At 33.6% G+C, this 17,608-nt stretch overlaps 1 protein-coding gene across 2 annotated transcripts; it reads left to right on the top strand.

Moving 5' to 3' along the window:
* The first annotated feature begins 2,358 nt into the window (after positions 1–2,358).
* On the top strand, positions 2,359–9,953 carry LOC138335805 (uncharacterized). 2 transcript variants are annotated; one of them, XM_069284966.1, is made up of 7 exons: positions 2,359–2,622; positions 2,812–2,844; positions 5,752–5,772; positions 6,204–6,248; positions 6,957–6,998; positions 9,275–9,304; positions 9,789–9,953. In XM_069284966.1, the coding sequence occupies exons 1-7, from the start codon at positions 2,604–2,606 to the stop codon at positions 9,917–9,919; spliced, it is 321 nt and encodes a 106-aa protein (XP_069141067.1). In that variant the 5' UTR covers positions 2,359–2,603; the 3' UTR covers positions 9,920–9,953. The 2 variants fall into 2 exon arrangements, with proteins under 2 accessions (XP_069141067.1, XP_069141068.1); XM_069284967.1 differs by lacking the exon at positions 2,812–2,844.
* Positions 9,954–17,608: the final 7,655 nt, after the last annotated feature.

Here is a 17,608-nt window from a genome sequence, read left to right as displayed (position 1 = left end):
TATAGGACCCTATTTAACATATTGTCTAGTTCAATATATGACCCTAAAATTAACATTTTGTGATATAGGCAAAAGAAGATTTTATTTATATGTAGGTCAAATGTCAATATATAAGTCAGTTTGACCAACTTTGGTACACCAACTTACATAGGATACGTTTTACTCAAGTATGACGTCGCTAAAGCGGCTTTTGATACATGATAGAGCCGAGAGAAGGACAGATTTCGTTTAACATTTTTAACTCTCAGTACTCTCAGTACTTTGATATTGGGTAAGAAATAAAGGGGGTAGCCGTACAAAAGTGCAAAAAAAGTCGGCATACCCAGTGATTCATCGACACAATATTTTCTTGAGTCAATAAATGATATATGAAGATATTTTCGATTGCTGAAATTTTAGGGTACTCGGGGTTTGCCATTGTTATCTAAGGAATTTATTAAAAACTAATGAAATGAAATTCCTCTATTTTCATGCAAAATTAAGAGCAAAACTGGAAATTGCAAGAAAACCCCAACAGATCTAATGACGTATTGTATATCGTTAAAAAGATAATACGAAAAGCTATGTTATTACACCAAAATAATTTATCTCTTTGTTTTGTATGTCTTAATATGATACATTGAAGGCGCACAAGTAGGAATCGGACGTAAAACTTACAAAAGGTGGCGCTGTAGTCGCATAATTAATCTATTCATGGAATAAGTACTGGTCCGATACGTATTATGTGCCGATTGATGTATTTGCACCAAAAAATTAAAAATCGATCGTGGGCGGCCTTACAACACCTCCTTTTAATTTTTGTTTCGGAAAGACTATATTCTCTTATACAAACAATGAAAGTTCTTAAACAAAAATTAAGATACTTTTTATATGATTACAACAACAACTACATTTCAAAGAACTTCAACGCCAAAAGGTGCTGTTGAAATCTTGCATAGGCAGCCACTTGGTGCCGCAGTCATGACGTTGCGTCATTTTTCAGGACCTCAAACTTTTTCTGTCGTGACATCACAATGTACAATCACTTAATGTTATATTTCACTTGTAACATATGTAAAATACTACGCGGGCGAAATAACTTCATATTAGTTTAAATCAAATTAGATATATATATGTATTTCAGGTCCAGGACAACGTCGGGCACTTCGGCCACTCCGGGGGCCTGATAGAAGACGGGGTAAGTGTTTAATCATTATGAAGAAGGTCGTCATTTCAGCAGCATGGTGTGCTTATCTCATTATTTAAATCGTTTGTATATAATGTTTTTTGTTTTTTTTCATTATGTATTTAATTAATTGTGAACTTCAGACTCAACAAGTTAAAAATGATATATGAAAGTGAAAATGTGTTGATTCTGTGTCTTTGATTTATAGGAATACCTTCTAATGGACGTTTGAACCCAATAGGTTAGAGTTGAATTGAATTTATAAATCAATAAAAAACGATATACATAATACACATCGTACGGGTCATAACTATAAGGCAAACGTTTCTGTGTGCACTTATTCATTACATCTTTAATGCAATTAATTGCGTGATTCAATTAAAATTGTGTCATCAATATTACAAATTCTTCCTTATTATAACATTTTACTATGAAGGTGGATACCAGTAGTCCGAATATATATTGCTATTTTTTTTTAATTTTCTTGAATTATTTTTTTTTTAAAGTTGTTTTAAGTACAATTTTATCACCGTAAGCTGTCCGATCTATTAGGAGTCTCTGACTTTGATCTTAAATGAACGCGCTAATATTTCTGAACCAGCTGACCCCATGATCATGAAACAGTCTTATACTTCAGTTTTAGCTTAACCAATCAGATATGTCGTAACGATTTATAACGTCAACTGTGATTGGTTAAGTATAAACTTAAGTCTGTTTCGTAATACTGGGGCAAGGTATACGTCATGTTTAACATTTTGCGCCTAATAGTTCAAATGAGAATCAATAGTTAATTCTTGCCTACAACATTCTGATTCTGTATGGACATAAGAACACTTGTACTCATATGATTTCATTTAATCATCTTTTATATAGTTTGGAAAATATTTTTTAATTTGGATATAATTATTAATATATATACATGAATATAGGATGAGTGTTCATTTCATATGAAATGATTCTTAGAATATCTTTTTTTGACAAAATTTCTAGACAAGTTTCATAAATTATCACATGAAATGACCACCAATTAAGATACTTCTTAACACATAAAAACATTCATTTTAAAGGACTCCAATATTAAAATGTTTTGATAAATTGTACGGAGGCAGCCATTTTGGCACGCTGTCATTTATCCCTACGTCACTTTGTTGTTTCTGTCATGACATCACAATGGCTTTTCTGCTTGGCACACCAGGTGATACATATGTAAAACTATTATGCGGATGATATATCTGGCTTCAGGGTCATGAAAGAGTCCTAGACTTATTTTTTCTAATCCAATCAAATATGACGTAGCGTTTTGTAACATCATTTGTGATTGGCTAAGTCTAAACTTAAGACTGTTTCCTGATCATCTTGGGGTCTGGATATCAGGCGGACTATGTGATAGATTTACATTTCAAACCCAGCTAACCTTCGGGAACTTCGACGACTCGGAATGCTTGGAAGAAGAGAGGGTAAGTGCTTCATTATGTTGATGAAAATCGTCGTTTCAGCAGCACACTGTAATTATCTCATTATGTAATTAATTTGGACATAATTATTTTTCAATTACGTATTGAATTAATTGTTTATCAGAAGCAAAACAAAATTTTAAAAAATAAGAGAATAGTAGTTACTAATAATACTGTGTATTTGATTTTCAGAAAGACTTCTGGGTAGACGTTTTGATCCATTAGGTAAGGTTTTACTAGAAGTCATAAATTTGAAAAAAATTACAATACACTGTACACACAAATGAAACAATGATCGTCCGGATCATAAGGTGTGCACTAGTTCATTATAATTATTATGCGATTAATTGCGTTATTCATGTAGCATTATATCGTCATTATTTTCAAATTAGAATTATATATATATCAAAACAAATCTGCAATATAATATACGGGTTCTGTTCTTCCCTTTGAAATTTTGAAGAGCATAACACTCTTTTGAGGTTTTTAGGTTGTCGTTTGCTATATATATATATACATATGTAGAAATAAATGTAAAATACCTTTATGATGAAATTATAATACGAAAAAAGAAAAAATCAAAACAGATCTGCAATCTTTTAGCGTTTTCGCAGCTACCGCTGCTTTTAAGTGGATATTTAATGATGATGTTGGTAGGGCAACAACACAAACAACAAGGACTGATGACGTCATAGTTAACAATACACTATGACGTCATAAAATACACATATTAGAAGTCATTGCACCTACACTTACATCATCAATCCTTGCTATTTGCATTGTTGCCTTACCAATATCATAATTAACATCCCCTGAAAAGCAGCGGTAGCTGCAAAAAGTGCTAGGAATCGCAGATTTGTTTGGATTTGTGTTTTTTCATACATATATATACATATTCTGATCAGAATATTTTATAATTTAGGTACGTGATACGTCCGAGTATAACGTTATTGTTTATTCAAAGTCGGGGTTGCAAAATCCAACTACACTCCGAATTCTTTCATGTTTTGCAGTATTAAAAGTCTGAATGTACTACTTTATGTGTTTTTCAAAGCACACAGAAAAAGCAATTTCCCAAGGTAGATTCAATTATTTAGAGTATATCACAGGTTTTTTAAATCTCCAAAATTTAATTCAAGTTAATTCTTAAAAACATAAAGAAATATTTCATAAGTAGCACAAAGATAATTAGCCAATAATTACTTTTTTATAATGTAATTGCGTTTTATGTTCATATACAATGCTGTACATATACATGATGTTAAGATGTTATATGAACGTTGTTTACGCCAATACGTCTGTTTACAAGTCTAACAATAGGATAAGTATGTGAGCAACAATAAAAAAAATTGGTATCCAAATCTACTGTACTAACGACCACCTTCTGTTCTAAACGACCACTTGATATCCTCCCAATCGTTTTCACTATATATTTTAACTCTTTTAAACAATTATCTCTCTAATGCGACCAGCGCCCACCTAATTTCCTCCCCAGCGACCAGAAAAAACATTTTGTCTGCTATAACACCGACTGAGAGCCAGATTGGTGTTATTTTATGAATAAACACTGAAATGAATGGATATAATTCAGGTACCACGTGTTGTGCTGGACTATTGTTTCTATTGGTGATGCAATGACGCAGTCTCTCCCAGGGTGCATTGCGGTCCCACCATTTGATCTATGTAAACGGCCCAGCGAAATTTCAAGATTCTTGAAAAACGTATTTAGGACTCATACTAAATTATCTAATATATATAATAAGTTTCCTTTTGTACTATTTTCCTGTAAACGACTACCAGTTCTTACATAATATAACTCGACCATTCAATAGCAAACCAAACAATAATGGATTATTTTGCGAATACACTAGATTTACTTGTAAGTAAATAGTCACGATTTGCATACGTCGTCAGCCATTTCAAAAACAATCACTTTAGCGTCATATATAAAGGGGGCGCTATGTGTTTAACAATCGTCATATTATGTGACCCGAGGTCAACAGACGGCCAATTCGTGAGCCGTTGACAGAGGTGAATGTGGGAACCGCAATGAACTGTAGGAGAGATTGGGAATGACGTCAAAAGATGATATCCCGCGCGAACGTCATTTCAGCAGGAAAATTACAAATAGCTACGTTCCATCACCATTGGAGATACTAGTCCCGCACAAACGTTATCGGGTATCACGTGGTACATGAGTTAGTCCCATTGTTAAGATTTGTTTATTTTTTTAAAAAACTACTTTATATTGATTTCATTATATATTATTTTATAAATGTTTATTACACACTAAGTAATGCTGTATTCAGTGAATAACAACTCATATTCTACATCGTCGAACTACTTACCTTCCTTAACCTGATCTACTCTATTAAGAGACCACTCTTAATTAAAAGACCACTTATCGATTTTCATTGTGTGTGCATGAGTGGTCGCTTAAGACAGATAAACTGTATTTAAATTCATATATGACTAATAAATTGAATCAAAATGATCATATGATGATTGTTTTCATACTGTTCGATGAACTAATTTCTAATATTTAAATCCTATGTTAATTTTCACTTAATGTTAATCATTTCTAGAGACGTTAGTTTCTCCTAAATCGCAAATATATGTGATTCTACAACATGTAATACAATTCACGGTGATGCGTTCAGTGTAAGGATACAAAGCCAATGGAGATATATCCCAGGTAAACCAATATGGTTCAAGTTTTCGAAACACTGATAATCTTTACTTTCTTCATTGTAATATCGAATCATATACTCTATGATTCATGTAAAAAATTAAGCATCATGTGACTGATTTAAATAGAACTACAACTGTTAAATGTTCAATTATGGCAACGTCATTTGCCAAAAAATGACGTAGCTAAAATATTATCATTGCATCAACCAATAAGCGGGAACGCTACAAACAGCAACAACATGTTTTACACAATGAGATGATGGCATAGATTGTATATAAGCAAGTTTGAACAATTTTCTATATTCTTTTAATACAATTATATCTTTGTTTTCACTTTTATATTTTCAACATGTATTGCATTTGCAATTTAGGACGTATTTTAGAGAGATGAATTCTACGTTTTAGTTGAGACAATAATGTACTGTGATTTTGCATTTTCAGAAAGACGTTTAGGTCGAATAGGTAAGACTTCAATTAATAAAAGTTAAAATAAAATTCATAGAAAAATATATAGAAACAAAACATGATGATATCCATAATAATATAACGCTAACGGAAATTTATTTTAAAGGATTAACTTATTATACATTATTGCTTATGCTATGAAGATATACATTTGTACTACAAAAATCTGAGTGTATTCTAAATAAATCACAAAGCATTGACAGAGTACCATTTCTCGATTGTTTATTAAAATTTTGTAATATGATATAAAAATATACCAAAACATGTAAAATATCATTTCAAACGGACCTTTTTGAGAGACTATATACATAATAACGACATCATTTATGGACATGTGTGATTATCATAAATTTAAAGTACAAGTAAGCTTGTGCTTGAAACAATTTAATGCAATTTCGAAAACATATTAATATATGTTTTTATTGTAGGGAGATTACCTCTTGTAACTCCTTTGTCACCTATAAATCGACTAGGTAAGTCTTCAGGCCTACAAAACGAGAAAGGAGGCCTACAAAACGAGAAAGGACTATTATCAATGAAAACAACAATAACCGATACTAGCAATGTATTTCAATTGATATTGTTTCTCCTGTATTTTGTTCAATATATTATAATGACACCATCATCCAGTGAGACTGCTCATTTATTAATACGTTTAAATGTCATTTATTTCCATTTGTCCAATTAACTTTTAACTATTGATTTATGTGAACATTTGACTTCCACCCTACAAATCCACATCGATTATTAATTTAATTGTGTAAAGTTATAAAGTGATATTGCAGTATTCATAATGTTATTTGAATACCCAGGGTCACTATGGACAGATTTCCATTTATATTGCAAATGTACTTATTTAGGTAAGTCAAATTGTAACAGGTTATCGAAATGAATAATTCGCCCTCGCCCGTTTGTTAAAAAAATGTTATACGTATGACATACATCAAATACAATCAACGCAACCATATATTCATCATATTTTAGCAAAAAATGTTTAATGCAAAAAGCGCGTAAACTTTATTACCACTGAAATAGGTACATGTAAAGTAATCGCTTCACCAGTGCTGTGTGAAAAGTAGTACATATATATGATATAGATATATCATGCTTGTAAATCCGGATGTTTTAGTACATATTTTAGGTCTGTTTCGTCTTACGTTGATTTTATTATGTATTTTTAGTATCACGGAGGCAATTGAGGCTATTACGTCGTGGTCGGCTCCGTAAGTACACGTAATAAATACAGTGTGTATCATTCAATCGTTCAGGAGTTAATATGTATTGACGTTAATTCTTAATTGAATGTGTTTTCAAGTTGTTTGATTTCTATTTTTGATAATATGTTTCATTTATTCATTTAAATACATACACTTAGAACGGTACTAACTGGCGACCAGTACAATGCTCCTCGACTACCATTCTCGCCATCGCATTTATATTTGTATTATTGTACAGGAACGAAACATGAGTTGTCTCCCTTACTATTAACTATTATATTAACATTAATTATCCCCCGCTTTCTCCGAAACGGGGAATATTAATTATCCCCCACTTTCTCCGAAACGGGGGATATTAATTTGGGTTTGTCTGTCTGTAACACTTCATTTCCGTGCAATAACTGTAACAAATGTAAACCGATTTTCTTCAAACTTACTAACAAGGTTAAATACCTTAAGGACTTGGCCAAGTTCGATCGCGACTTTCAACGGACCTTATTTTACCCTTTGCTGAAATAAAAAAAATCAGTTTCTGCCACTTCCGTACAATAACTATAATAAATATTAACCGATTTTCTTCAAACTTGGTAACAATGTTGAATGTTGAATCAGAGTTATGGCCCTTTAATTTACAACAAATGTCATTTTTCTGCAGTTTCTATGTAATAACTAGCAAATGTTAAAACTAATATTGTTAAAAGTTGGTAACAAAGTTAAATGTCTTAAGGGCTTAGCCAAGTTCGATCGTCACTTTTGGCAGATTTTAATTAGCAGAGTTATGGCCATTTGATTTAATAAAAAAGTCATTTTCAACTAAAAAAAATTTTCCAAAAAAATCAGTTTCTGCCACTTCCGTACAATAACTATAATAGATATTAACCGATTTTCTTTAAACTTGGTAACAATGTTGAATGCCTTAAGTACCTGGCCAGGTTTGATCAACTCTTTCAGCGGATGTTATTAATCAGAGTTATGGCCCTTTAATTTACTACAAATGTCATTTTTCTGCAGTTTCTGTGTAATAACTAACAAATGTTAAAACTAATATTGTTAAAAGTTGGTAACAAAATTAAATGTCTTAAGGGCTGAGCCAAGTTCGATCGTCACTTTTGGCAGATCTTAATTAGCAGAGTTATGGCCATTTGATTTAATAAAAAAAGTCATTTTCTGTCACTTCTGTACAAAAACTGTAATAAATATTAACATATTTCCTTCAAAATTGGTAACAAAGTTAAATGTATCACTTCCGAATAAGACTTCAATTTATTTTTTCATGTTTCAACCAAGGTTAAACCTAACCTCAATAAGGTTAACCTATAATATGTCCGGAAAGCCGGGGATGGAATTTCCACGAATTTGCTTGTTATTCATTAATTCGGAAATCAGTTCCTCTATACAAGAAGACATAACATGAATATACCGCAGTCTCCCAAAACACGCACCCAGCACAACATACACGCAACACACCACATACATGGGAGGCCGTCCTTACATGACCATAGCTGTTAATAGGACGTTAATTTATCAAACAAACAAACAAACAAATTTAGGAATTGTCATAATTCCAGATGGCTATTAAATAGCAGTTCTATTTCAACAAATTTCATTTTAAAAGTATTTGAAAAAGGATAGAACAACAGGCATAGCATATACAGCCTACATGTATACGAGTTTCTCTCCCTAAGTAACAACTAGTACATAGCAAAATACACTGGTATTGAATGTAGTATTCAATGAAAAGGTTCCCTCCACCCATGGGATACAGACCAAAAATGTCCATATCGGCTTATTAGTCATTTGTTATCCACCCACGGTATTTGGGACCAGTCATGGATACTGGATTCTGTATTTAAAATAAGATTATTACGTGGAGTAATCTAGTTTTGCTTGCACAGATAAATTCACTTTGGAAGATTTATTTTTACTACTATAAGGTTATTCATATAGGTTTAGCTACATTTAATTGTAATTATAGTGTAGGAAGATATAAAAGGACATAATTATAAGACGATGATTGGATTAATCCATTGCCACAAATTCATACTTATGTTAATAATTAATAGATATCTTAGTTATCACCTAAACACCACTATAAACAATAGGCATATAGAAATGAGAGTGAGATCTCCTACCCTGACTTATCTATGAAATTTATGGGAAAAAAAGTCTATATAACGTGACTGTGCTTGGTTTATGTGTGGCTTAATAAATAGACAGTGTGTAATGGTATTGTTACGAAACCATTGGCTATTTCATATTTTATTGATCTATTGATATTTCAGTTGGAATAGGTCGAATTGGAAGCCCGATTAGTAAGTAATTCAGAATTATAATGAGAAAGTATTCGGTGACTAAATGTAAAGTATTATTCATAAAATTTCATGATATTTTGGTAGCTTTAACATTTTATAAATATGAAGCATTTAGATAAAGGTTCAGTAAACAATTATAATTAATTCATGCATGTAATTAGTTTCATTGGAAAAATGGACTTTCGTGAAATGCTGTATTTATTGAGATGATAATGAATTAAATGTAATGATTTTATCTTTATTTATATCTTTATTTTTTTTTATAATTGTTTTATTTTTCAAAAGTCTTTTACTTCATTTTTTTTATTATTTTATTCATTATTATAAAGTAATTAGTTTATTCGTCTATATTTATTTATTCATTCATTAAACCATTATCTCGATTATTTGTGTTATATTTCCATAGAATAAAAAAAACATTCAAGTTTATTACTCGTTGATAGCATAATCTATATAAGAATTCCTCAATTCATTTTCGTTACAGATCTTCCAGGATGTACCTGCAGGACTACCTCCCGTTGTTTTTTCAGACGAACAGGCGTTCCTTGTTTTAACCGATTTACGGGTACCTTGGGAACTAATTGCTGTCCTTTCCCCCTCATATTTCCTGGATAACTGCATAACATGTTTACAAAGTCAATTCGATGATCATAGGTCTATAGATTACGAATAAAAAGACATGAAAATATATAATTTGATCCTCGTTTCATTGTTAAATCTGTGTCCGAAATTAAAAAAAGTGTGTGTTTTGCTGTTGAGGGTACTTAAAAGGAAGAGTATTATCATTAAGCCATTTTTATAGATGCATCTTAAGGACAACTGCATGCATAGTTTGTTCAAGAATGTGCTCTGCTGGGCAAAATGGTCAAAATTGACAACTGCAAGCAGCTGCAATGTTACAAACTTATCACAACTAGGGAATACAGTATTCCTCGATATTTGAAATTCAACAATTTAATCACTAAATATCAGGTTTGAATATTTTATGGATTTTTTTTTGTGGTGGGGGGGGGGGGGGGGGGGGGGTATGGCAACAAGGAAATAACATAGTCCTTACTTACAAGAATAGAAGGTCAATGGGACTCATTCTTGTACCACGTGATACCCGATGACGTTTGTGCGGAAATATTGTTTCTGTTGGTCTCTGATGGAATGACGTCAAATGACGTTATCGCTGGATAACGTCATTTCAGCGGAAAGATTGCAAAGTGTTACGTTCCGTCACCACTGGAGATACTAGTCCCACATAAACGTTATCCTGACCATCATAATTATGCTTAAATTAGTCCCCATAGTTAAATCCTGACAATCATAATTATGAGCAATATATTACCGACCAATGACAGGAAATTTCTCAACAAACATCACACATGCGTTCAATCCTTCTCTCATATACTAAGGCTATCAATTATTCTGCTCTGTGATACAATATTTTAATGGGAACATATTGTATTGCCAATGGTACAATTGGATTGGACACATTTTTTATAACTTATGTAAAGCCCGTTCCAAAGCCATAAGATACATGTACAGTATTACATTACATTTACACAGATGGCATAATACATATAATGTATTTAAAGGATTAATCCTCAAACAATCTTTTAGCAGGGAAAAATGAAAGTGATATTCCTATATTCATATATTTGTGAACTATCGTGTTACCACTCTACAACAATAATTATACACAATGTAAATCTACCATAAGCAACAATAAGCAACAAACACAGTGAGAATACTCACATAACACGCCCGTGCACTGTAGAGACGTATTGAAAGAGAGCGCGCTGGAGCCAGCACGTGACCTTGTCCGAAGGATGTGCTGACATCATGGGTTTTGCAGTTCACAACAATGCTATGAATTTGTTGTTAATCTTTTGGTTTCCTGATTTTAACCAATAAAAATAAACTTTCACAGTTCAAAGTTTCCGAAAAAGAGCGTAACAAACATTAATTTTGTGATGACATTATACAAAATGTATGATTTAAATAATTAGTAAACACAGATGATGAGTTTTATATGCATCTACCACACTAACCTAGGGTTGTATGTTAATGGTCATTTAGTTATTAAACCTAATTATCATAATTTATATTTTCTATCATTTAAATGATCATATTCGTTGCGTAAATTTTGTTTTGATTACTTATGGATATGATAATGCTATACGAAACTATGCATGTCTCTCAACACCAATATCTACGGAAGATGTACTTGTTCTTGGTGTGAGCTAGGAGGAGGACTGTGACTTTAACTAACGTCCACAGATATGAGTAGATGACATGTACAGTAGTTTGTTTTCTGTACACACTGCAATCCAAAACTGGAAAGTTTTGAGTAGGTTGGTAATACCCGACACCTTTATATTGGAAACTGAAATTAATACAGTTGTGAGTGCATTATTTGTCAAACTAACCAGTCATTACCCTATATGTCTGACTATGGTACCAGCTTTAGATAAATCCAGATAAAGGATTGTGACCTTATTTAACTCTATACATCTATATATTGTATATTATTCGTGTGTAGGTGGGTTTACCTGTCACATAGAAGTACTGACTTGGATATTTTAAGTCACTTTTCTCTCTATTCAAAAATAAGGTATATGAGTGTACTACATAAATAGCACATTGATAATTGATACTCTTGCATAAGGAATATTTTGACATATACTAACCTGTAAACATTGTGACACCCAAAATGAGTTAATGAATATGTACATGTTCCACTAAGTAGGTGGGAAATACCCGCCACTCACTGATTACGACCTATTTTTGGATTCTTGTAATTGATTTGTTTATTGTTTACATAAATATTTTACAAGTATACACAAATTTATACATACTCGGACAGTGATCAGTATCTGTTGTAGGTGGGGTTACCTGCCACCCCTTACTGTGACCAGATCTCTGTATGGATTTTTGTACTATCAGTAACCATAGTTAATGTCCAATGTTTTTGGAGACCATTACACATGAAGTGTAGGTAGGTTTCGACCTGCCACAATCAAGTGCTAATTACTACTTTACTTATAACTGTAAATAATATACGACATCCTAATCAATATATTTTTTTTCATCAGTCCAACAACAGTACCTGTTTGTCAATATCTATATAATAGCCTATAACATGAGTTGGTGAGGAGTAACTCGTCACTCTGCTAGTCAAATACAGTTATTAATAATACTTACATTCACAAACATAACGGACAAACAATCAGCTTTACCAGTGAGACCGGTGGACACAAAAACAGATAAACAAAATCCCAAAAGGGCACGACAAGGCTCTGAGAATGAAATATGTGGGCGCTGTGATTCAAGGCTTGATACCAACTCAAAAGCCCTTCGCTGTTATCTATGTGAACAGTATTTTTGTCAGCGTTGTTCAGGTATCTCGGATAATATGTACAGCTGTATAGTAAACGGTGAACTTGAAAATTTCCTTTGGACGTGCTCAACATGTGCCAGGTTACAACCAACATTGATAGGGATGGGTTCAGACCTAAGGAAACTCTGTTACAATACCAATCACCGTTTCAACAAAATTGAGTCTCGTTTGGATAAACTTGAAATAGACCGCAAGGATCAATTTGAATCTGGAATGAATAGTATCAAAGAAACTGTGACATCAGACATTACAAGAGAATTCAAAACACAGATACAAGAGTTAGTTGATGAACGTCACAAAGAGTTAGAGGAGCGCAAGAACAAGAGGCTTAATATCATACTGTTCAATGTCCCTGAAAAGACTGACCAGAACAACATGGACAGGAAAACCAATGACCAGAAGGATATAGACGATCTGACACAAAGCCTAATCGGTAAAAACATCAAACTTACCACTCAATTCAGAATGGGAAAGTACAATTCTGCCAAGACCCGACCTCTTCTTATAGTAATGATAGAAAAGTCAGAGAAGAAGGCACTCCTTGAAAATACTCGACATATATCGGATAAGGCTCCGACTCGTTTTGAAAAAAGTTATCCTGAAAAGTGACCAAACAAAAACACAGTGAGAAGAAAGAAAGAAAAAGAGAGAAGAAATAGGAGCACCTAAACACCCTCCCTCCAATAGTGCTGAAACAATACCAAAAGATACAGAACTGTTTACACCGAGACGTCAATGTAAAGGCACTCAAGGTAGAGAAAAACTAAACCTACAGTCAAGCAACACAACAAAGGGGCCCAGGACTACACTTCCAAATATTCCTCATCTCCCAAAAGTAGTTATTACCAAAGAATCCTTAGACACTATATCCATCAGCCCTATAGATCCAACTATGGCGACAAGTTTCTCTAACCATGATACCTCAATGTCAGATGATCTATACTCGCAAGAGACCCTACTAGATCATAGAGATGACGTAACCTTCCCATATGCGGAAACATCAACCTTCGGGGACACAACAGGAAACACTACAGTAACTGAGGTCACAGATGATGAACCAACATCACCAACAGTAGAGAGGGCATAGGATACAGTTTTTACGAATTTTAACCGCTACCAAGGATTGGCAAACCTTAAAGTTTTATACAGTAATGTGGACACGTTAACACTATCAAAGAAAACTGAACTGGAAGTAGAAATTAAAGAAAAAAACCCGGACATAATATGTGTAACGGAAATATATCCAAAATATTCCCTTGATGTCGTCAACAACCAGTCATATTCTATCGATAACTACAGTGTTCATTTTGGAAAATCTTCAAACAAGAGAGGTGTGGCTATTCATATTAGATCATCTATTACCCATGACGCAGTAGACATTAATACCAACTTCGATGAATATGTTATTTGTAGAATAAACCTAAGAAGAGCAGATAATTTAGCCATATGCTGTATTTATAGAAGCCCTAGCAGTAATGAAGATAACAACAATACACTAGTAAATCTACTGGAAACCATCTCTAATGGTAACTTCTCTCACGTATTACTGGTGGGTGATTTCAACTGTAAAGAAATCGACTGGAATACCAACACAACCTCTGTAGGTGATGCACATATCGCCACGAGGTTGTTGGAGGTAACAAGGGACTGCTTTTACGCCCAACATGTCAAAAGACCGACAAGAATTAGGAAGAACCAGATTCCATCTTTACTCGACCTCATCCTAACAAATGAAGAAGGAATGATTACAAACATCAAGTTCAATCCAGGTCTAGGCAAAAGTGATCACCTAATGTTAGAATTTGACATTTTATGCTATGCTGAAATCCTGGAACAAAACATCGATAAACGCAACTTTCTTAAAGGTAATTACGTATCTATTAACAAAGAGTTGGCCGAACACGCATCAGAAGATACTTAAAATATGGATGCGAATGATCATTGGACACACCTTATGAATATTTTATCTACCAGTATCGAAAAACATGTACCATTATACAAGAGGCGATCCAATGATATCCGCAAACCATATATCAATAAAGATGCAATATCTGCTGTAAAGAAGAAACACCAAGAATGGACAAAGTATCTCCACTGCAAAACAGAAAACAACTATCAATCATACAAAATTGCCAGGAACAAAGCCACAAGACTGTTGCGATTATCACAAAGATCTTACGAAAAATCCATAGCTGAAAACATAAAGGATAGCCCAAAACTCTTCTGGAACTATGTCAGATCAAAAACTAAGACAAAATCTACCATCACCAGAGTCAATTATCCAAATGGAGACCTAACAGAAACAGATAAAGAAACAGCCGAAGTTATGAACGATTTTTTTTGTCAGTGTATTTGTGGAAGACGGGAATACCAATTTACCCCCGTTACCCAGGAGGAATATAACGAGTCCACTGATAGATTTTGAAATCACGGAGGAAATAGTACTAAAGGCACTATCTAAGCAAAAACCAAATAAATCACCTGGTCCGGACGGAATTCACCCGAAACTTCTACTAGAAACAAAGGACATCATAGTAAAGCCTTTAACCTCACTTTTCAAAAAATCAATTGAAGAAAGTGTAGTGCCAAAACAATGGACCACAGCAAATGTTTGCCCAATACACAAGAAAGGATCAACAAAGGATCCAAATAACTATCGTCCTATTAGTCTGTCATCTGTACCCTGTAAAATCTTGCAGAGGATAATACGTGACAATATCATGGAACACCTAAAGATCAACAATTTACTGTCACCAGAACAACATGGATTTACGCCAGGCAAGTCTTGCACAACACAGCTCCTGGAGGTATTAGAACACTGGACACAGGCCCTTGACAACAACAACAACATTGATGTTATTTATTTGGATTTTAGCAAAGCCTTTGACAAAGTATCCCATAGACTCCTCATATACAAATTAAAATCCTATGGAATTGGAGGCAAAATTCTGTCATGGATACAACAATTTCTGTCGGGACTACAACAAAAGGTTATTATAAATGGAACAAGCTCCAAAACCAAAAAAGTAAAAAGCGGTGTACCTCAAGGAAGTGTACTCGGGCCCATACTATTTCTGATTTATGTCAATGACATCCCAGAGGTAGTGAATTGTGTTACCAAACTATTTGCGGATGATACCAAATTGTTTTCAAAAATCAACACATTACAGGACTGTGAAGAGCTACAGAGAAATATTGACAGGATCTCCGATTGGACTGACCTCTGGTTAATGAAAATAAATAAAGAAAAATGCAAGCATATCGAAATTGGCAATATCCCCATTAACAGACAATACACCACAAAGGACGGCGACAACAGAATACGACTTGGGAAAACCAACAGTGAAAAAGATCTGGGAGTCACAATAGATAATACCCTGAAATTTACAAATAAAGCTTCAACAAAGGGAAACCAAATTATGGGTATCATTTTTAGAACATTCACGTATCTTGACAACCAAACTTTTAAAACACTGTATAAGACTCTGGTTAGACCATATTTGGAATACTGTTCTGTCGTTTGGTCTCCCTGGATAAAAAAGATATAAAAACCATCGAAAACGTCCAACGAAGAAGCACAAAAAGACTAGTAAACCTCAAAGATCTCTCCTATCCAGACCGACTGAAGACCTTGGGTATCCCAACACTTGAATATAGAAGACTGAGGGCCGATATGGTGGAGACCTTCAAAATAATCAACAAAATCGATATTGTTACCAGTGAGAACATGTGTACTCCAATGAGACACACAGGTACAAGAGGTCATAATAAAAAACTCTACAAGAAACCTTTTCGTCTCAACTCGGCAAGAAATGTTTTCAGTAACAGGATAGTGGAGTCCTGGAATTCTTTCCCTGTTGATGTGGTCAATGCTGAGAACCTGAATATTTTCAAAAATAGACTAACCAAGGACTGGAAAAACCACGCCATTAAATTTTCACCATCAACCTAGGAAAGACAGTATATTATACATAAACCTAGGACATACTATTAAGGATTTAAGCAATCACTTTAAATATTTTACCATTATTGTAAATATCACTATACATCTTTACAAGCCTTTTGTGGCTTCCCAATGATGTTGGACTGTCTCTCAACACCAATATCTACTCTAGGGGCAGCTTGCGACAACCACCTGGTTGTCTTAATCAGCCCACATTGTATTCAGGTAGAGCGACTGAATAGAGTTGATTTCAACTATAGGTCATGTGACTGAATCAGACTGACGCAGACCAGCGGTAGATGGCATCCTACCTGGTTGAATGCGTGATACGATAGTGTTTTTAAATCTTTCACAACTCTGTTTTAAATGCATACATAAGACTTGACTAACACTTCTTTTCTTATGTGGGATTTATTTGAAATAAAAAAACTATGTCATTATCAAGTCAGTAATGAAACTTTTTATGACTCACAAATAGAATTATACAAAATAAATGCGCAAAACTTTCAATAAGATTCTAGAATGAAAAACCAATTCATATAAAACGTCAAATGAATTCATAATATAATTGAACTAAACATATAGAGAAATATCCCTACGCTGCCATGAGCATGCAATATTATAAGACTCTTTCCTAAGTGGATATGAAGGATAGGGATATTCTATCCGAGGGTCACAAAATGTAGTAAACCCGAGGCTTGCCGAGGGTTTTGCAACATTTTGTGATCCCGAGGACAGAACATCCCTATCCTTCATATCCATTGATGACAGAGTATTTTTCTTTCATACCTCGATGTTTAATTGCAATTTTACAACTATAATATCCCGCCATTTTGAAATAAAATCCAAGAAATCCACGGCTGAAAGTCAATTTTTCATACATGAAAAAATACGTGATATTTTCAACAAAAAATCGTCGTTTGCATCTTTTATTGTAAAACCAGTTAAGTTTGTGAAAAAATGTTAAAATTTT

This window comes from Argopecten irradians, chromosome 11 (genome assembly GCF_041381155.1).
Source record: "Argopecten irradians isolate NY chromosome 11, Ai_NY, whole genome shotgun sequence".
NCBI lineage: Eukaryota > Metazoa > Mollusca > Bivalvia > Pectinida > Pectinidae > Argopecten > Argopecten irradians.
The sequence above is the reverse complement of the archived record's forward strand: the minus strand, read 5'-3'. Positions and strand labels throughout refer to the sequence as shown.

Coding starts and splice junctions, on each gene's coding strand:
- LOC138335805 (XM_069284966.1), top strand. Junction 2,845..5,751: donor TAGACGTTTTGATCCATTAG/GTAAGGTTTTAC, acceptor TTGCATTTTCAG/AAAGACGTTTAGGTCGAATA. Junction 6,999..9,274: donor ATTACGTCGTGGTCGGCTCC/GTAAGTACACGT, acceptor TTGATATTTCAG/TTGGAATAGGTCGAATTGGA.